The sequence below is a fragment of the Arachis duranensis genome, chromosome 6 (assembly GCF_000817695.3).
Source record: "Arachis duranensis cultivar V14167 chromosome 6, aradu.V14167.gnm2.J7QH, whole genome shotgun sequence".
Lineage (NCBI taxonomy): Eukaryota > Viridiplantae > Streptophyta > Magnoliopsida > Fabales > Fabaceae > Arachis > Arachis duranensis.
Window position 1 is genome coordinate 106114486 of NC_029777.3, and position 22111 is coordinate 106136596.

Here is a 22111-nt window from a genome sequence, read left to right on the forward strand (position 1 = left end):
TGAAAGATGAGTTTCGTACGACAAAAGTATCCAAACCCTCATTTTTTGTTAATTTTTTAATAAAATTCCCAAACTACCCCACCCTTGCCCCCATTTTACCGTCACTCCCTCTCTTCTCACTTCTTCCTCTCTCCTCGCTTATTCCTCTCTCAAAAACCCTCACAGAGTATTCTCCCTTTCACTCTTAAGGTGACTACAACACCTTCAATGCGCGCCTGTGACCCAACTTGGGGAGAATATCACCGTGGCGCACCTGTTGCAGCCGAAGAGAACGTTATCGTGGCGCGCCTGACCCAGTAGAGGAGAATACCATGGTCGCACACCTGAGAAGAGAGAGGGGTTGTGGTGCTTTCACATGTAGGAATAGGGTTCAGTAAATAGAAATCAAAGAAGAAAGGGAGGTAGCGCTGTGGATGGAGGTTCTGCCATTGGCGATGTTACAACCGGCGAAGAAAAGATATTTCTTTTTTTTTTTGCTGAAGGATGAGATTAATTTACAGAAGATCAGGTTGATGGCTACTTCTACTTCTGATTTTTGCTGAAATAAATTTTAAATTTGTTGAATGGATTTGTTGGTTTTTTATGGTTGATGACTGTTTCTACTTCTAGTTTTGCTAAAGTGAATTGAAATTGGATGAATGGATTTGAAAATTTTTATATGTTGAGTTTTTTTGGTGTTTGATTGATTTGGTTTGGGTATGGATTGTAAACTTATGAGTGAATCGGTTGAGATCCGATCCTCCACCACCACCATCACTACCATTGATTTCGGTCTGGTTTGTTGTAGGAGTAGTTTCGGACTCCATGGCAAGGGTTGGTGCAGATTGGGTTATGAAATGTTGAAAAAGTGAGTTAAGGTTGAGTGTAGGGTAGTTTAGAAATTTTATTAAAAAATCAACAATAATTTAGGATTTGGATACTTTTGTCATACGGAATCCATCTTTCATGGGTACAACGTTAATTTCTTTAGTTTATGAGTATTTTTGTCAGCGTTCGTAAACTTCATGGGTACTTTTGGTTGTTTCATCAACAAACAATTTATAACAATATAATAATGTTTGTTCATCACTTAGATTAGTTTTTCAAACTCAACAATATATGTTAATGACTTTTAAAGTAATAAATTTAAAAATAATTTATTTTTATGAATGTAAAAGTACACGTTTAATTATAATGTTAGCATACATTAAAATTTCTTTCTTAAGGTAAATATTTTTTTTAGTTGTGCAAAATATTTTATAAACAGATTAATGATTAAATTTTTATTGATCTGAATTCTATTTAAAAGTGTGCTATTAATTAATAAATAAAAATAAATTTTTTATTTTTTTTCAATTAAAAAAATAAAATATAATTTTTTATTTTTTAATATTTTTTATCTTATTCACAAAATATATAATAAAAAATATAAAAATTCATATATAGTTAATTTTATAAAAAATTAATAATTAAAAATTAATAAATAATAATTTAATCAAATTTATCAATACATTTAACTATTTTCAACTTTTAACTTCACTAAATTGCACTTAAATTTTTACGAATAAAAAATCACTAATTATCCTTTCAAAAGTAAAATAAAAAATTGAGAGCATCCGTTTTCAATCCAACATGGCAATATTTCAACCTTTCCAGGGACCAAAACGAAAAAAAGAAAGTTACGTGGATCAAACCTAAACAATTTTGTGTTCACCTGACATTTCCGGAGCGTCTTCGTGTCCCTCATTTCATTTCCGAACCTCCAAAAACAAAAAGTTTCGACTTTCGAGTCTGTGTCGTCTACGCGTGCCGTGCCCTGCTACCTACTTCGGCGTCGTTTTAACGTCCCACAACAGCAAACGACACTGCAACCACTTTCTTCCTTCTCCTCCACCGCTACCGCCACCACTACCTTAGCTGCTGCTGCTTCTTCTTCTTAGATGGTAAAAAACTTTCTTCCCACTCTCGCATATTTTCTTTAAAAACACCGTTTATTCATCACTGCTTCCAAATTTCCTTTCTCAACTAACAAAAATTAGGGTTATTCCTTCTTGTCTTTAGTTCCTGTTTCCATCACTTATTACTACTAACTTACTCTGCCGCTTTTGGTTCTTATTTTTTGTTGTTTGTTTTTCTACAGGCTAATCGCCACACGATTATTCTAATGCAGACCTCTCCGAACAGAGCAACTAGAACTTTCATGGATTTTGAATCAGTGGCTCAGGCCATGGATGGTATTTAACTCTTTCAACCATGTTCTTGTAGTAGCTGTACTAGTTTTTATGACTTCTTTTTTGTTCTAATTAATTGTTTATGGTTGTGGTATTTTTCATTTTCAATTGATTGAACCTCACTTTGGATGCTTTTGGTTCTGCTTTAACACTTGGAATATCATAAAACTGAAAAGTGATAAGAACATAGTGATAAGCACAGCCTTTGTGTTGCTGTGATGGTATGTTCCCGCCACTACAATCCGGGGTGGGTTGGGTTTTTTTTAGTGTTTTTGTTTTGTGTTTCATTCTGTATTTCATTGCAATGCATGAACAAGTTTGTCATGGTCGCGGAGTCCTGACAGTTAGAAGCTTAGGGCTTGCTTGGTGTTATATTTCCTTTACAAGAACCTATAAACAGGAAACAACTTAGGTGACAGATTCGTATTTCGTAATTAATTTTAAGGGTTTTGGGTTTAGTCTTGATAGTTAGTAAGTTGAAACTTAGGATATGTTTTAGTTTTTTTTTTTTTTTTTACATTTACAAAATCATATAAGCAGGAAACAAATAATGTGAGGGGTTTATAATTGATATTAAGGATTTGGGGTTTAAACCTTACAGTTAGAAACCCATGTATAATTTTGTATTTCCTTTATAAATTTCTTTAAATAGGAAATGCTATAAACGTAAGGTGGCAGGTATATAATTAATATTGAAAGCAAGAAATTCTGGAAATAATTTTATGAAAGTAAACAAAGCCTTTAGAATGTTAGCTAGCCTTGTACATCGATTGACGCATTGTGCACCTTCTAGTTTAGCGGCAGTATATAATCAGTCTAGGTTTGATGACATAGTAGTGACGTGAACTTCTGCTAGTGAAACTGTAAAGATTGAATGAAGAACGATCGGAATCTTCAGATTGAACTTATTATATTTAGATGCAATGAGTTTGAATTATTATATTCTTTGGTTTGTTTAGAAGGGTTTCCTAACAATTTGAAGAGCCCTAATCCTACTTTCTAGTTGTAATGATGCTTTCTTTCACAGGTAAATCATAGTCAGATTGATAAATTATGCACGCTGGTATAACTTAGTCATTTAGAATTTCAGATCTTTATGTGTATCTCACTATCTCATAAGAAACACTGGCTGTCACTTCTTATTTATGTGTATTTCATGGAAACAAACTTTTTGGGCTATTTCAATGAATGTCTATTACTTATCCCTATCATAAATTTAAAACTTAGTTTGCAAATCATGAACTGAATTTTATCATGATTTCAGGGATCTCATGGTCAATAATTATAAATAGGCAATAACTTAAAATATCTTTTAAATCAATGAGCATATATATTTACAAGTTTAATTGCATGCATCAAAATAATTTATGATTCAAGTCATGCTAACCAAGACTATGTGATGCAAAGGTCATGGTTCTTTCAAAGGTCTTTTCCTCTTTAGACATATTGAGAGATTGGAAAGCTATGCTACATAAAGAACAGAAAAGAAGAGAATTCATAAGTCACAGTGACGATAATAAGGGAGTTATTGTTATTATTTTTTTAAAGAACTGGGTTGAGCATGACTTGACTAACCTGCACACAAATCACAGAATGTGATCCATATTGCAAACAATATTTGCTCATGATTCTTGCTATTCAGAGCATGAAACAGAGCATAAAGGATTCAGTTCACAATTTGTGTTGCTGAATCTTAGAGTTGCATTGAATCATGAGTCTTGTCTGGCGATTCAAGCAATACTAACTACCATGATACGCATACATCCACATAATTCTGTCGCTGCAGCAAAATGGTAATAAAGCAAATTAAAATGGTTATTAGTAGATAATCAAAGTTTGCCGTTGATATAGTTTCTTATTATGAAAATCTTTCTTGATGTTTTTGCCTATTGTGGATTAACTTCCTAGCATTAATTAGAGGTTTTTACTCTATCTATACAGGCATATGTGCACTGTATGAAAGAAAACTGAAGGAGTTAAACCCAGCCATCAGAAATCTCTCTTATGATATTGCAGATCTCTACAACTTCATAGATGGACTTGCAGACATGAGTGCTCTAGTGTATATCTCTCTCTCTCTCTCAAATCATTTGCATCATAGAAGTGCTTTGATTCAGTGACAAAGCATAACTATGTCTCTATATTATGATTTGCAAAAGTTAAATGAAAAATTATATACAGCATATAAATAAAATGAAATGAAAAACAGAGTAGAGAAATTTAGAGGTAAATGGTAGATTGATGCTGAACTAGAAGTTGAGTGTTCTTTTCCGCATGACATGAAAAACATAGATCTATGACTCTTGACTAAAATTGTGATCGAGACATTTGGAGCAATTTTGAGCCTTAACTGGATAGTTTTGCTTAATTCTGATGCTTTCTTGCTGATGAAATATATGGCCTCTTAAAAAAAAAAAAAACACCTTGTCAGTGTCCGAGAGAACCTGGGTTCTACTTTTGAAGAGAACACTAGTTGGGAGAGAAAATAAAACTGACTAAGCTCAGAAGAATTAGTCTCTCTCTAGGACTAAAGGCGAGGAATACATTGGGAAACGTAAAACGCTCTCGATAGTACCTACCTCTTTTGTTATTATGGTTCATTAGTCTTTGTTTGAGCATCTTACTGTGGAGGTGACTAATACGATTTGTTACCTGGTTTTTCCTTGCAGTTATGATAGTTCAATTCATGCTTACTTGCCGCATGATCGACAGTGGATCAAACAAAAAACCCTTCAACATTTGAGGAAGTTGGCACATTGATGATAAAAATCAGGATAGAACCGGTCTTTCATGTGATCTATACACTATGCTCTGATCTTCTATGTTGTTTAACATGAAAAATGGCACTTGCCTTTGGTATGTAATTTTAATATCAGTAAACGGTGCTGCTAAAATTTTCCTGAAAACAATGATTGTTGTAGGCATGGTTTAATTTTGTATGTGTAGTTAAAACTTGTCCTTTTTCGAACAATCTCCTTCCTTTAATGTTCATAAATCATAATTGAGTTGCTTACTTGCATGATTGGGTATATGGAAGAGAATTCTGAGAGTTCATATCCCACATCCTCATGAATAATTTGCCTTGAAAATGTATACGGGTTTATCAACTTAATGGCTTGAGGAGAAATGAATTTCATGAAACCCAGTTTAGGAAGCGTTTCAAGTATTCCAAGTATTTTAAGAATATTTTAAGAATATCAGTATTCTTAGAATAGTTGAAAAATTTTTTTGAATGTTTAAGCTAAATAGCTAATCATATGTCATGACAACTTAAAAGTTATTTTCTTATTGGTTATAGTATACACAGCGATAGCGTTCCATGACTATTCTATTCTAGTGTTCTGTTGGATTGTTAATATGTTCTATTATAAACAGCACAGTATACAGAAGTTTAGAACAAACGAGGGGAGTAAACATCAATCCGGTCTTTGTCTATTTTTATGAAGGACAAAACGATCTCTGTCTAAAAAAAAGGGACACTTCGACCCTCAATCTTTTTATTTTGAGACAATACGATTCCTTTGTTAAAAAAATTATTTAAATAATAATAAAAATTGATTTTGTGGGGGGTTTTTATTTGTATTTTGTGGGGATTTTAAACCTTCACAAAATTATTTTCAATAATATAGCTAATTACTACCACTAGTACCACTACCTTCTTCATCCTCATTATTATTGCTCCTACTTCTGATTTATCATCATCATTATCTCAGCTACCGTCATCATCACTAATACCAATATTATCAACATTAAAGTTTTTTTTTTCATTTTTTATTCGATGTTATTTTTTTCTTTTAAAAAGTGTTTGTACTACAATTATTATTTTTTTTGTGGCATCATTTTTATTGATAGCTTTTCTTCACTTAACTACCATTGGTGAAGGAATTTTTCAAAAACAAACTTATTAATAGTTTGTGGAGGTTTAAAACCCCACAAAATACCAATAAAACTCCCACAAAACCAATTTTTATTATTATTTAAATATTTTTTTTAACAGAGAAATCGTATTGTCCTAAAATAAAAAAGTTGAAGGTCGAAGTGTCCATTTTTTTGGATAGGAATTGTTTTGTCCTTCGTAAAAATAGACAATGACCGAATTGAGTGTTTATTTCAAATGAGGGTCTTGCTTACAAACAGAATACTATAAAATGAAATTAAACACTTAATTTGGGACTAAAAAACTGAACTGCAAACAGAATAAGAAGGTAATCTTAGTTATTATTACAATAGTAATTGTAACATATAATTAACTATTGCAATATTTGTGATTAAATAAAATTTGACAATTTTTTTATTCAAAATAATAATCTATTGATGATAATTACGGTAGTGTTTTTACTTTGTAATTGGGCCATTAATTTACACAAATATACTATAAATCAAATTGGACCATCAAGTTTTTAATTTATATTTCATTCGAATCACAACCATAATTTTGTATTAATTTATAACTTTTTTTTTAATTTTAAAGATGCATTGAAATAGACATATAATAAAAAAAATAGAAAAGATATGTATGATGCACGGATACGGGACACGACACGGGACACGCCAGCATGTGAATACGTATAAAATATAAAGTATTTTTTAGATAAATCGTAGTGATATTTTTATATTTTTCTTGATATTAAAACATCAATTTTTTTAATTATTTTTAATGTTTTATTTTAATTATATAAAATATTTAAAATATTTGTTTTTTAAATAAATAATAATATATATTATTTCTAAATTTATTTTAAGAATACATGTTAAAAATAAAATTAAACACGTTAACATGATGGTATTTAGGTGGTTGGACACAACAAGCGTGTAGGACGAGTGTCAGTGAATGTAGTCGCAACTCAATATTTGTACTTCATAAATCATAAAAAGATATAAATATCACGGTTCAAACAAATTCAAAGAATTAAATAATAAAAAATAAACAAAACACATGTTATCTTTTATGTATTAGAAAATAATTAAAAACTAATTTTTTATAAACAATTATACTATTAACATGGTTAATTTGCTTGATGCAATTAATAGATGGAGATGGATTGATCCGAGACTGGAGAAGGATGTTTTCAACCATAAAGGGGAATTAATGTGGATCTTAACGTAGAAGATCACAAAAGATACAATCATTTTAAGTTGAAGAATGTTTTGGAGAGTGGAAGCTGTGGACCAATAGAGGAGAAGTATCCATTGAGGATATGGAAGTAGCTATTATTTTAAAACTTAAACCATAGACATATTTGATAGGAGTGTCTTAAATCTATTGCTGTTATTGCATTATTGCTAAGTCAGCTAAAAGAGATTAGGAAGCTAATTTTTCTGTTTAAGAGAAGTTAGATAGAAGTTAGCAATTCAGTCAGCAGTTAGTAATTTAGTTCAGTAGTTAGTTACAAGTTAATATTTTTATATCCTTTTAGAAGGATTTTTTTTTTAAATATAAAATGACTCACTCACTCACTCACTGTATACTTTATTTTACTAATTACACATTTAAAATGGATTCAAGTCACGTTTTTTTTTTCTTTTTTCTATATTTTTGAAACTCTGCTTAATTACTCACTCTTCCTCTCATATCTGATTCTTTCTACCACACATCACAAATTTATGATATCTTTTAATATTATCTAAATATATATTTTTTTTTTTTGAAAAAATGGATTGGAGACATTTTTGTAAGATTCCTACTAAATATGTACGCTACACCTACAATAAAAAACGGATCAATGACATTTTCTTGGACAATCAACAAGTTGTACTTTTTGTCATCGTTTTTGGACAGATCTTCAAACCTCAATTATGTCTTCAGTTTAGACAAGGGCAAGGATAATTGGAGTGAATTAACAAAATTTTCATTATGAAATATGACAGAAATAACAAATAAATAATAACTTTATTTTAAACAAAATTTTTAATAAAATAATAAAGTGATGACTAAATACCCAACTAAATCAAATCTCAAATATACTCAAAATAAATAAAATGGTGTAATGAATAGTGAACAAGAATAAATAGGTTTAGTATACAAATTAAATGTAGAATTAGGAGTTTCCTAACTCACATCCATAACTCTCTAACTCCATTGTCTTACATAGTGAAATTGCACACTATGAAGCACCAAACTTATAGCTAGCCTTTATATATATGCAACTAATGTGAATAAATTGGCAAAAATATTCACCACATATGCATGTGAATACACAACTTTTAACTTGATGCATAAAACACACAAGTTGCATTCACGATAAATTTTTAATTTAAATGTAACCAAACTACCAACCATATTTATGTGAATACACAAATTCTAACTTCGTCCATTCACAACCAAAGAACAAATTTTAATTTGATCTTTGCTCATTTGAGCCTCCTTAGCTTATTATTTGATCAAATTTTGAACAACTTTGACAAATAATATTAGTAATTCTCCTAAAGAAGATAACCACGCAAAACCGAATAGGACGTGCTGATGATGCATGCATATACGTAACATACATGTAATGGAATACCATATTTTTTTACCTTGAGGCGGCTTCATTTGACTATATAATAAAGGGATCTTAGCACTTATTATTAGCACCTCCCCACATTGCATACTCATATTAAACGTATTATTAGCAACCATCAACTACATACATTTATTTTGTGACATTATAATATAATGTCTTCAACAACAAAACTAGCAGTCCCTAATGTTGTCCTACAATCTTCATTCAGCATGCCGGTGATCGGCTTCGGAACTGCTTCCGAAACAAACGATGGTGACACCGTCAAAGCGGCAGCCCTTGAGGCCATCAAGCTCGGTTACAGGCACTTTGACACTGCTTCTTGTTATGGGTCCGAGCAGGCTCTGGGAGAAGCCATTGCTGAAGCTCTTAAACTTGGTCTCATAAACTCTAGGGATGAACTTTTTATTACTTCCAAGTTATGGTTATCTGATAATCATCCTCACCTTGTTCTCCCTGCTCTACAAAAATCACTTCAGTAAGATCATACAACTCTTTTTTATCACCTTGTTTCAATATATACAATTATACTTTCATTTTGGCTGATTTTTTTTTGTTACTAAATATTTCCATTCATTTTATTCGTGTAATACCTTAAATTGTCTTTTTAACCAGTGAAACAAATTAACGCATAATGAAATCAAGTTTTTATATTGAGAGAGTTTCATACCATTATTTTTCAAATTTAAATTGATATGCACAATTTTCTTTAATAATTTTTGTTCTATTATCTTCTTATTTTTTTCTTTTTTTATTTGGGTAAAAATATATATATGTTGAGAGTTATATACTCACATAAAAATATATTTGTATAAAAATAATATTTAATAATTATTAAATATTAATTTAGTCAAACATCTCAAATTATTTAATATTGATTTTCATCTATTATCTTCGTACAACTTTTTGTAAATGGTCACCTAACCTACGATTGATGAATAATAATAAAATTTTTGGTTATGCATGATGTAGGAATCTTGGATTAGAATATTTGGACCTTTACTTAGTCCACTGCCCAATGAGTGCAAAGCCTGAAATAAGGAAATTCTCTTATAAAGAAGATGAATTGGTGCCATTTGACTTGAAGGGCGTCTGGGCTTCAATGGAGCAATGCCACAACTTAGGCCTCACAAAATTAATTGGAGTTAGCAACTTCTCTACCAAAAAACTTCAAGATCTTCTTTCTTTTGCTACTATTCCTCCCGCGGTTAATCAAGTAAGATTTTTTTATTTATTTATATTAATCGTACACGTAAACATTGACTTATACGAAGCCAATGGAATATTTATATAATTGGCTATTTATTTAATTTAATATGAGTTAAAAAATAAATATTTAAAATAAAATATTATTAATTTTTCAAACATAATACACTTATACTATCTAAAATAATTATTCGAGTACTAAAAATAATAAACATCTGATATCCTACTATTTAATCAAACATCCTTTATACCCCCATTATACATATTATACAGATATTCTATTGACTCCCTGTACTTCTTCTTAACTTTATTCCTTGGATCACTAAATTAAATATTGTACCACACCAATCACACAAAAACAGGTGGAGTTGAATCTTTCGTGGCAGCAAAGGAATCTAAGAGAATATTGCAAAGCTAAGGATATTATGGTAACTGCATATTCTCCTTTGGGTGCCAACGGAACCAGCTGGGGTAGTAATGATGTTATGGACAGTGAAGTGCTCAAGCACATTGCACATGTTCATGGAAAAACTATTGCTCAGGTAAAAAGAAAACAAATAGAAAATCCAATTAAAGTTGTCCATATTTTTTAGTTTGATTATAATTAATAACTCTTTGTTAATGTATTTAAATTGATTATAGGTAAGTCTTAGATGGTTGTATGAACAAGGTGTGACTTTCGCCGTGAAGAGCTACAACAAAGAGAGAATGAAACAAAATTTAGAAATATTTGATTTTTCACTTATAAATGATGATTACCAAAAGATTAATCAAATCAAACAGGAGCGCAAAGTGAAGAACGGTCCAGCTGGATTCGATGTTGCTGATCTTCTATGGGATGGAGAAAATTAGATACTACACTCATTCATGTTTTGTGTTGTGTGTTAATAGAAGGATTAATAATCTTCAAAATAAAAGGATTTATTCTCAAGAAAAGCAATGATACTTATGTATTTCATGTGTAGCTTTTGTTTTAAGATGGATCATCATGTTTGGTTGATGTTTTAAATTTTGAGTTTTAGTTTTGGAATTGAAATAATATTTTGATATATTCTCTGCATTTCTCCTTACATTGAGGGTCATCAACTGTTATATATTATATTTTATTGTTTATCGATTATATATATACTGTGCAAATTTTGATAATATAGATGCAAACTCTGATAAATATAAATACAAATTATATATTTTTTGTGTACAAATTTCTGTAAACATGAGTGTAAATAATTATTGAAAAAATATTAGATCGAAATGATAATATTTTAGCATTGCTCTTTATTATATGGAAATAGTCTATGGGCAACATCATACAAGAGTTGAATTTGAGTAAAACTCTTATCTTGCTTGGTAATTAAACATCTTGATAAATACGGCAAAAATCACTGCAAAAACTAGTGCGAATCCAATAACAATGGTTGCAACCACTCCCAAAAATTCATGCCTAAAACCATAGTAATTTTTTAAGAAGTCTTTCACCGGAACATGTATTCCATTAAACTCAGTATTTTCTTCTATATCTCCATATTGTGAAGCCACCAACCCATACAAACTCCAAGCTACTGGATTTATCAAATTGTACCATCTCCACCATATTGGTATCCGCTGTTACAATATCACAAAAAACAAAAAACAAGAGAAAGTCAATGATAGAACACTCATTTTAGTAATCTTATCTTTTTGGTGCTATTTACTGTCAATTTGACTTGAACGGTTGTAAATTGTGATAAAGAAAGTTTAGGAGTCATCACTTTTATTAAAATTTGACCAGCACTTAATTAATAAAAAGAAAAATAAATAATTTCACACTATTAGATATAATCTCACACCATTAAAAACATAAATGATAATTAATTGATGGCTACAAATCACAAAACCTGCTGCCCTAACACTCCTCATATATTATTCCATTTCACAACCTTTTGAAAATTTCAAACAAATACAATAACAAAGGGATTGGAAAAAAAAAACGAACATGAAAAAAATGATAAGAACTAAAAATAAAATGTGTTTAGAAATGTTCAAACTGAAGCAAAAAAAAAAATTTCACAAAATTTACATGTACCGAAATATATCTATCATTTTATTTTCAAAACATGTAACTGCATTAATGTATTGTATGTTAGTCATTAACGGTTAACTAATAATAATGACACTACTTACTGTACGTGGAATCAGAAAGCCAGAGAAAAGATTCCACATAGAATATGTTGCACTTCCAACTATTGAAGCAATGTGTGGATTTGGGGCTGTGGCTGCCATCATCATTCCATAGTATGTAAAATATAGGAAAGTGAAGAACATGAAGAACAAGTACCAAAAGAATTTAGCTACGCTCCACTCATAACCAATCATTGCATAAACTATTACTCCATATGCTATAGACTGTAAGAGAACATGAGGGATTTCAATTAAAGCCTGCTTAAAAAAAATGAAAAATAAAAAAAAAATGTTAGTCACTTATTAGTCACTTATTAGTTAAACAATATAACTATGTTACGTGTACATAAAAAATTAGTTAATCAATAGTAGTAGTTGATTTAGTGGCTAATTTTTAATGTGCGAGGATGCTTGCCTGAGCAAAAGCATATGCCAAAGGAGAATACATTCCGGCGGCTTGTTCTCTGTAAAATACAGTTCTTTCTACGGTCACCACCGGTAGTACGGAAGTAGCATTCTTGTTACCAATAAGCATCACAGCAACATACATCAACCCCATGGAATTAAATAGATCTTGGTGCTTCTCACTGCAATTCATTCATATGTAAACTTGTTTTAGTTTTAGAACTTTCATAATAAGCAAATAAAAAATGTTATTTATACGCCAAAAATCAATTACCAAATTAGTCACTATGTATTTTGTTTTCTACCATGTATTTGATAGGAGTGACTGATTTGTAGTTAATTTTTAGTGTATATATAGCATAGTTATAGCATGATATCATACATTTTGGAGCCAAGTTTCCAAAACATGCTTCCAAGTACCAAGGCGAGTGTTGTTGTTAAGAGAAATCTTATGGCAGTGTATAGAGGATTACGCCAATATGACCAATGTTGTTTCCATAAGCAAGCCATGCATTGAGTAAAGAAGCTCCTTGAATACTTTGAAGGAAAATAAAGCTCCTTGGAACATGGTTTTGGAGTACTTAGTTCTCTGATAAGCACCTTGTTTCTCCTGAAACACATCACACAAGGAACATATATATATAACTTATGAATTTAATTTTGATGTATTGTCTGTGTAAAATAGTTTTACATGTGCATTCAATTACGTAATGTCACATAATCAAAAGTAACTACTATTTTTATTAACTGCGTAGATGATCATCTAAAAGGATAGATGTTATTGTACGGCTATATAAAACAATTTCCACATGAAAAATACCTGTACAAGTCTGAATTTTTGTACAGTTGAGCAAAATCAATTCCCAATTCCATTTCTTTTGCTGAACTTGTGACTTCCAACATCCATGTTGCTGGATTATAGCCATCACTGATTGCATTAACACCTTGAATTCCCTTTTGTGAGAAAAGTGTTTTGGTAAATAAGTCCAATCAGTATAATAGATACTCACTTTTATAAAGTGTCAAGACATGAATCAATTATATTCACCAAATTTTCTCTAAGGTTTTACCTCAAAGTAATGAATTAAATCAGAAGAATTATGGCCAAGTGGCCCAACATATATCTCTTCTCCTCCTCGCTTCATTAGAAAAAGCTGCATTTCATTCAAATAATAAATAGAAACAAGTTGATTAATTAAAGTAATTAACAAACATAAATATGTAACAACTTTATTACCTCATCAAAAGATTCAAATATATCAATGCTAGGTTGATGGATGGTGCAAACAATTGTTCTGCCAGTGTCCACTATGTTCCTAACTGCTCTCATAACAATAGCAGCAGCCCTTGCATCAAGCCCAGAAGTTGGTTCATCCATGAATATGATTGAAGGATTAGCCACTAATTCGATCGCGATAGTTAACCTTTTGCGTTGTTCAGTCGACAAACCATTAACACCTGGCAATCCAACTATTGCATTCCTTAGCGAGTTCAACTCCACAAGCTCCATCACTTCATCAATAAACATCTGCAAAATCTAACTGTCATGAAACCACTTCTCCCAAAAATTTAAACTGATAGACGAAGGTCCGCACATAAATAGTTATATCTCTAATAGTAACAATTTATATATTGAGAAACTGATAAAATATTCAAACCTTTCTTGTTTCAAGGTTGATTTCGGAGGACAACCGGAGCCAGGCCGAATAGAACAAAGATTCATAGACAGTAACATGAGGAGAGTGGATATCATTTTGTTCACAATATCCGGAGATTCTTGCAAATGTTTCTTGCTTCTTAGGATATCCAGAAATTGTGATGTTCCCTCCAATATATCCACCTGTTTTTCGACCGGCAAGTACGTCCATCAAAGTTGTTTTTCCGGCACCGGTGATACCCATTAGAGCAGTGAGAACATGTGGCCTAAAAGCTCCACTAACACCCTTCAAAAGAACCAACTTTTCCTCAACAACACCATGTTTCCTCATTTCCTACAAGTTATCATTTCAAGGACTTAATCTTTCAACTTAACAACAAACTAAGAAGGTGTGTGATTCCTAAGAATTTTACAGATTCTTAGAGATGTAAAAACATTATTAACTTCTTTAGCATTGCTTATTCTGTTTCTACAATACCTGTGGCATGTCAACAGCATATGTTACTTCATCAAAGGTGATGAAATGTGGTTCAAAAGGGAGAACCATTCCTCTTTTCCGATTAGATAAAGATTGAACAGAGGTGCTTCCACCATTCTCCTCTGACTTAGCAGTGTGACTTGCTTCAAGTGCTATATATACAATCAATTTGTTACATTAACACATACTATATATATAAGATCTCATGTTATATATTAAACATTCAAGATGAATAAAGAAACTTACGGTTCAAGTAAGTGAGAGCAAGGATGAAAGAAAAATTGAACAATAATGTGAATCCAACTAATGCTCCAGCACCTATCCAATACCAGTTTGATTCAGTAAAGAAACCGCGAGATTTCAAAACTTCAACTCCTAATGATTCTGTTGAGTTAGGTAAAACCTGTCATTAAAAACATAGCAAAACATTAGATTGATTAGCACAAAATTAAGTAGTTAACATATTAATATGGTAACATATAAAAAAATGTTACATGTCTCCAACTCTTCCCTAAGAACTCGTTGTTCATTAAGGCATTTTGTGCATACACCATAGGTGACACCCAATATCCCCATAGCCAACCTTTTCTTATGTTGTCTATAAGGCAAACAAAATAGAAAAACATTGTTAGCTTAATATAATTAAGATTAGAATGAAGGTAAGAGAAGCATTACAAAATTTATATAATTATATGTTACCTTTGGACAAGATAAAGCCACTCATGGCAAAAACAAGGGTTAATGTAAATGCTCCAATAGTGGAAGCCATAATAATTTCTCTACCAATTGCTGCAGTTAATCTGAACAACCCTGAAGCCATTTGGTTGGCTAATGCTAGAATTAGCCATTGCCTTAACATTCTGCATAAGACAGCAGAGTTGAACGGATGTGATTAGACGGCTGTATTAACTTTCGGTGCATCAAAATTAAACTCTGTCATGTTGATGTAGTTGTTTTACCTTCCAAAGTGAGGATCAAAACCAATGACAAAGTAAGTGAGTAGTACCCAAAGAAGCACTTCTATAACTGTTATGGGGATTCTTAGAATCCACTGAGGAAGACCATAAGCCCATGCTGGATAAAAGAGAAAGTTCTTTTGCTTGTAAAATACTGGAAGCCTCTGAACTACCATTGTAACTTCAGAACATCCATTAAACATGACCACAAAAAGGCCATAGAACAATGCACCAGCATAAATGCCTCCATCAGTCATTGAATCTCGGTGCATTTCGGTTCGAAGGAAAACTGTCATGGCAACAAGGGCCATCATAGCCACCTTTAGAAGGAGGAGGAAACATTAATTAGTAATGGATTTGAAACTTAACTATAAAACTCGAATAATAATGTTAAGACCTACTTGGCAAAATTTGAAGATATAGGTAAAGGAATTGCGTTTCATGAGTAAATATTCTCTTGATAAGCAAGCTTTTAAGAGTTCCCATTTTGCCACTCCATACTTGTGTTTTGCCAAAGCAGCAGGGTGGCTTTTAGACTTGTCAAATTCAGTAGCAAGTTCTTCACCAAGGCTTCTACCAATGTGAAATGACCGAAATTCCTCTGCAAACTCTTTGGCTGTCACAAATCTATATCTTTGGTCTTTGTGTGTCCAATATTGTTCTTGATCTTTCATTGATGTCACCTATAATATTAACATAAAAACAAAAAATTGTACAATCAAAGATTGAATATCATTTTTATTCACCAAAGTCCTAGTAAATGACCAAAACTAAACATAAATAAATAGGTCTAAAACTAATGGCAAAGATTCATTTATTTACATCAATAAAGTGAATCTCAATTAAGCGGACTAATCCGCAGCGGCTCTCAATTAAGCTGACGAATGAGCTAATCTCTCGACCAACCCAAGTCAGTTGTTTGAATCCTAGTTATTTATGAAGGGTTTATGGACAAATCAATAGAAACTCAATTTCTAAATCCATAAAACTATAAATATTGGATCCAAATATAAGATAAATTTGTACTTACTTCTTGTAAAAAGTCTGCTACACCTTTTCTTTCAGGACATTTAAAACCCTTGAAAGCAAAAAATTCAAGGACATTTTGACAAGGGCCTTGATAAACTATATGCCCATCAGAGAGCAAAATAATGTCATCAAAAAGATTGAAAGTCTCTGGTGGTGGCTGCAAGAGTGAGATGACAGCAGTTCCCTTCATGAGTTGGACATATTGCTTTAGTGAATTCACAATTTGGAATGTTGTTGAGCTATCCAAACCGGTTGATATTTCATCCATGAAAAGAGCTCTGGCTGAACCAACCAGCATCTCCGCTATATATTTTTCAACCGTGTGAGTTATTTTAATTAGATAACAAATGCTTGTCACATTACATAAAACTATAGAAATTAAAGTAAAGATTATTAGACAGTAAAATTGTTACCTGTTGTAACACGTTTTCTTTGTCCACCAGAGATACCTCTTAACATTGCATTCCCCACAAAAGTATCTGCACAGATCTCAAGTCCCAAAACCTGAAGAATCAAGAAGATCCAATCTGTTATAGTCTTAATTCTAATGACATAATTATGTGTTGAGTGTATGAATAATATTTTACCCTTAGAATGTAATCTGTTATAATATTTGCTTTGTGGCCTCCAGCTGCTCTGGCCTGAGAATCATAAGACACATTCAAGTTCAAACATTTACAGTAATAATTGTTAATTATTTGAAGATTAAAAATAGGAGTATTAGTTAGTTTAAGTATTAATTATTCTTACTTTCATATAAACATCGATATCTGGATCAGGTTTAATGTTTGCTTCTATCTCTCTTCTACACACCTCTGCTAGCAAATCTGCAGTGGGTTCAAATCCATCAATTTAAAAATAAATATTTTTTTATATAATTAATGAGAATCATATCTATTATTGAAGAAAGTGTGAGTTCAGGGCTTCAGGCTCAGTGATAAATATCTCTTAACTACTTAACTGCCACGTAACTAACTATCAAAGACTGCAACTAACTGAAATAACAAATTAATTACGTACTTCATTTATTCACTATGTTATCGTGTGTGTAAGACTCAGATAAATATAGGTGTAAACTATATATTTTTTAGTACAAATTGAAATTATTGATGGCAAAAAAATGATAATATTTGACGGTTATGTAGGATTACTCAAAATTAAATGCTCCCTTTAAATTCTAACCATAGCGTGTCCCAATTCCTTGGCATCTTGCTGAAAAGGTCAATGTTTCTCTTACAGTCATTTCTCCAGTATGAATATCATTTTGACCAACATAAGCAGAAGTTCTCTCCGGCACAAATTCATGCATGCCATGACCATTATAGCTCACCTTTCCATCAACCTGATGACCAACAATTAATATAATTTAAGGAGACTATTTTAATAAAGACACTAAAAATGTCTTTTTTCTTTTTTAAAGATAGTTTATATATGTCATATTATTATTGGACACTTTTATTAAACTGATTAATAATTTATTTACTAATAAATCAGAATAAAATCGGTTTATTATAGCAACAATAATAAACTCAATTGTCTGCATTATAATTATTAGACCCGGTTTGATCCGATCGAATTACACAATCTAAATTGAATATCTTTAAATTTTTTGATAAAAAGACAAATATATCTCTGACTTTTTATTTTGCAGACATTTGAATCCTTAAAAATTTAAAAATACAATTAGATCCCTAAAAAAATTTAGGTTTATTGTTATTGTTATAAAAAGAATCGGTTTTATTTTTATTTGTTAAGAAATTCAAAAATAACCGATTCCTTAATATGTCCAGTAATAATGCGGCACATAAGCGTCTTTACAAAAAGATGTTTTACACATCTATATGGAAGCATCTCCCATAATTTAATTATAAGCAATATTAATTTTTTGCATTATAACAATAATTTCCCACACAGAAGAATATATTAAAATAAATAAATAAATAATGCCATAGAACATATCAACATATTGTTAAACAATTTTAAGAGATTTCTTTCATTATTTAACTAAATATTGACCTTTAGTTTTGAATTAAGTTTTCCCGCCAAGGCCAAGAGGAGTGTAGTTTTGCCAGAACTTGGAGGGCCCAAAAGTAATGTCAACCTATAGGAGAGGGTAAAAATGTCAGTCCAAAATTGCTAATGGCCATTGTGAATTATAATAATATACAAAAATATTATTCGTATACTAAAATCAGTCACCAGTAACATATGTAATTTAATTTATTTTTAACATATATTTATATTTTAACATGTATTTTATACTAATGACTGACTTTGGTAACTGATTTTAGTGTACATGTAACATAGTCGAATAGTATATGCATGATTACCTGGCAGGCTTTATTATACCACTAACATCCTGAAGAATATTTATTTGTTGCCTTTTGCCAAGTATATGAAATGAGTTTAACAGTCCCTTTAAAAGAACAGCCAAAATAAATTAAAAAAGAAAACAAAAAAAAAAACACAACAAGAAGAACAAATTAAATGGAGTATTAGATTAGCTAGAGTAGTCAACATCAATTTAAAAATGATGATTATGTCACTTATAATTACTTCCACTATATTAAAAATGAAGTTGGTGAAAGTTGGTAAAGCTCTGCTTCCTACTTGAACTTCTGCTTTCACCTTCAAATTCTCAAATCGAACTTCGATTGTAGGGATTTGAACTTTAACCCTGAAAAATAATGTCATCCAAAAATAAAATAAAATTAGAGGAAATACTTTTTTTTGTCTTTTAAAAAATGTTTAAATGATATTTTTTTTCAATTTTTCTCTTATAAGAATAAATTATAAAAGTACTTTTTAATAGTAATTATATATATGCAAATTAATTAGTGATAATGTTTTGTTAAATTCAAATTATAAAATATAAAATAATTTGAATAAACAAATTATAAATGATCTCTAGTATACATATATACCTATCAATACGATTCCTAAGCTTCAACAAGAACTTCTCATTGTCCTCTTCAGCAATCTTCACAAGCCTTTCAAGCAAATACCTCCTTTCTTGCATTCCAAGTTTCTTCACATCGATTTGGCTGGTCACCCCATCCGGGGTGGCCAGCAAACCTTTCCTCAATCGCGCGATTGAGGGAAGCTTTTGAATAGCATCCCATTTAAGAGCTTCTTCATCATCTTCTTCTTTGTAAATGGAGTTGTTATCAAAACTACTCTTCCTCCAAACTGAAGAACTACCAACCCTCTCTATCTCCATTTTTTCCAAAACCCACCAAAATTAAAGTTTCCTTTCAACACAAAATGTTGTTATTAGTATGAGTCTGTATACAGTGTATATATGTAGAAGTATATTACAGTGAGAGAGAGAGAGTTTAATTTGCATGGGTGTATGGTGCAACCACATATGCCATTTGTGCAGTGTTTCATGGAATGAAAGTGGATGGTTCTTGGGATTTGCAGTGTGCAACAATGGTTCACATAAATGAGGGCAGCATCTTTTACAAGGTAAGATCAGAGTTGTCTTCAAGAGGTGCCAGTGTTGGTTAGAGGTTACATTAATGCATACTGCATACATAAAATGTTGCATTTCAATTTTTCTTTCTTTTTTTTATATTTTAATCATTAAAATTGTAGCACAATACAATAATTAAGAAAAAATTAGTTCAAAGGACCATTGAGAGATACAAATAAAAAATACCAATTATTTTTAAATTATCAACAAAAAACCAAATAAATTGATATTTAACTATTTAGAAAAATCTAAGGTTTTGAAAACCAAATCGCCAGTCATTGAATTTTGGTAGAGTTAGAGGAGTTTCAAAAGTTTAAAAATTGAATCAGAAGTTCAATCAGAATTAAATGAGATATAATAAAATAATATATTTATATATAAAATATTTTTTAAAAAAATAAGAGTAAAGAATCATTTTTGTCTTCAACGTTTGGGGTACTTAAATCCTATTTGTATCCCTAATATTTAAATCGTTCTATTTGTATCTCTAACGTTTGTAAAAGTGATTCAATATTATTCTGCCGTCAATTACACATCATGAGGGCTTTAGTTTGAGTTTTAAAAATCTCTTCTTGAAGTTAAAATACAAATGTCTGAGATAGTGGGATAAAATTAATGATCTACTCTGAAAAATAGCTCATCAAATGTTGAAACTAATTCCTATAACATTTACATAATTCACTTTTCTTGAGACATAATTGAATCTAAACATAAATAGTAGGTATAATATTAAAATCGAACACATCCAAGTGAGACCTAATTGATAATGAATACATTCAAGTGAGAATAATTGAAAAATATAATCTAATTTGTTAGCATAATTGATAGTAGGATAAAATTGAATCACTTTTATAAATGTTAAGGATACAAATAGAACGATTTAAACGTTATGGATACAAATAAGACTTATCCAAACATTGGGAACAAAAAAAATATAACTATTTTAAGTTTTATTATTTTAAATTGATTGACCGTAAAAAAATCAGACTAGTTTGATCCATTAATCAATCTTTAATTAATTTTTCTTGTCTTTTAATTAATTTGCTGTCAATCTATTTTTTACCTTAACTGAATCGGGTTAATAGCCAATTTCCATTAACCTAGTTGAACTGCTAGGTTCTCAAAATTAAATCATGGAAAAATCACAGTAAAGTGAGGATTTTAAACAACAACGTAACATTAATAGCTATAATAAACATCAAACGAATGATCATCAACACTGTGAATTGTTTCCGATCTATAATAATGGCAGAATTTTAAGAAATATAATTGCTAAAATTGATTATTTTAGCTTAAATATATAGCTAGTATACTTTTAGATAAAATATAATAATTAAATTAAATAATTGAAATCCAAGGATAGATATACTTGAAGCACATGACAAAAAAGGTAAAGACTATGATAAACTATAGACAAAAACATTAAAACACCTAAGATCAGCAATGATATGGAATCACTCGTCTCAATTTGATAAAAAGTACTTGAATTTCTTTCTATTCATTGGAGGATTATTATTTAAATTCCAATTCACGTCGAACCTTTCCACAACCAATTAACAACCACGAAGGCACTCCCTCAATTCCTTCGGGTTATTTTGATACCGACTCCAACATAATTCGGCACACTCTTGCACACTAGATTCAGCATAATGATCACTCCAACCTCTCTTAGGAATAGTGTTAAGAAATTTAGCATTTACACAACAAATAATTATTCCAATTATTAATATTACGTATACACTTATCATAATGTTCGTACCCATTTGTCTCTCTTATTTTTTACTTACAATTACATGACGAGCTTTTATATAGGCTTATAAAATCGTTCCTTGGTATATTATTATATGTAATAATTTAATAATTATAGATGCAAGGCACCGATATAAATAAAATAAAAAGTCTCATTGTAGCAAATTGATGTTGTTCTATAATAGTTTATTAGTTACGTTTGATTGACTCTTCAATTCTTCGAAAATTATAATTATATAATAATTATTTAATTTTACGTAAAATTTTGATTTATTTTTAAATGCTCTTT

At 30.7% G+C, this 22111-nt stretch overlaps 3 protein-coding genes across 3 annotated transcripts; 2 read left to right on the forward strand and 1 right to left on the reverse strand.

Annotated features, from left to right (window-relative positions):
• Positions 1–1664: 1664 nt before the first annotated feature.
• LOC107495655 (enhancer of rudimentary homolog) lies at positions 1665–5239 on the forward strand. Its single transcript, XM_016116833.3, has 4 exons — positions 1665–1922; positions 2120–2213; positions 4152–4272; positions 4880–5239. The coding sequence occupies exons 1-4, from the start codon at positions 1920–1922 to the stop codon at positions 4968–4970; spliced, it is 309 nt and encodes a 102-aa protein (XP_015972319.1). The 5' UTR covers positions 1665–1919; the 3' UTR covers positions 4971–5239.
• A 3553-nt stretch (positions 5240–8792) lies between these two features.
• Positions 8793–10865, forward strand: LOC107495668 (NAD(P)H-dependent 6'-deoxychalcone synthase). Its single transcript, XM_016116844.3, has 4 exons — positions 8793–9188; positions 9683–9926; positions 10279–10458; positions 10559–10865. Exons 1-4 carry the CDS (start codon positions 8866–8868, stop codon positions 10766–10768), a joined length of 957 nt encoding a protein of 318 aa, XP_015972330.1. The 5' UTR covers positions 8793–8865; the 3' UTR covers positions 10769–10865.
• A 278-nt stretch (positions 10866–11143) lies between these two features.
• LOC107495517 (pleiotropic drug resistance protein 1-like) lies at positions 11144–19868 on the reverse strand. The gene is made up of 23 exons (XM_016116664.3): positions 19523–19868; positions 19155–19275; positions 18929–19014; positions 18615–18699; positions 17781–17940; positions 17349–17425; positions 17186–17239; positions 17012–17102; positions 16600–16901; positions 15971–16252; positions 15573–15889; positions 15313–15473; positions 15108–15211; positions 14860–15016; positions 14614–14765; positions 14137–14469; positions 13716–14006; positions 13549–13632; positions 13299–13432; positions 12861–13088; positions 12489–12660; positions 12077–12331; positions 11144–11518 (listed from the first exon to the last, which is right to left on the reverse strand). The coding sequence occupies exons 1-23, from the start codon at positions 19816–19818 to the stop codon at positions 11252–11254; spliced, it is 4209 nt and encodes a 1402-aa protein (XP_015972150.1). The 5' UTR covers positions 19819–19868; the 3' UTR covers positions 11144–11251.
• Between the last annotated feature and the right edge of the window lie 2243 nt (positions 19869–22111).

Excerpts from the sequence above, each read along its gene's own strand:
- LOC107495668 (XM_016116844.3), top strand. The coding sequence starts at position 8,866 with ATGTCTTCAACAACAAAACTAGCAGTCCCTAATGTTGTCCTACAATCT. Across the intron at positions 9,189-9,682 it reads GCTCTACAAAAATCACTTCA|GAATCTTGGATTAGAATATT; the intron begins GTAAGATCATAC and ends TGCATGATGTAG. Across the intron at positions 10,459-10,558 it reads ATGGAAAAACTATTGCTCAG|GTAAGTCTTAGATGGTTGTA; the intron begins GTAAAAAGAAAA and ends AATTGATTATAG.
- LOC107495655 (XM_016116833.3), top strand. Across the intron at positions 2,214-4,151 it reads AGTGGCTCAGGCCATGGATG|GCATATGTGCACTGTATGAA; the intron begins GTATTTAACTCT and ends CTATCTATACAG. Across the intron at positions 4,273-4,879 it reads GCAGACATGAGTGCTCTAGT|TTATGATAGTTCAATTCATG; the intron begins GTATATCTCTCT and ends TTTTCCTTGCAG.
- LOC107495517 (XM_016116664.3), bottom strand. The coding sequence starts at position 19,818 with ATGGAGATAGAGAGGGTTGGTAGTTCTTCAGTTTGGAGGAAGAGTAGT. Across the intron at positions 13,433-13,548 it reads ATTTAATTCATTACTTTGAG|GGAATTCAAGGTGTTAATGC; the intron begins GTAAAACCTTAG and ends TTCTCACAAAAG. Across the intron at positions 12,661-12,860 it reads TGGAAACTTGGCTCCAAAAT|TGAGAAGCACCAAGATCTAT; the intron begins GTATGATATCAT and ends AATGAATTGCAG.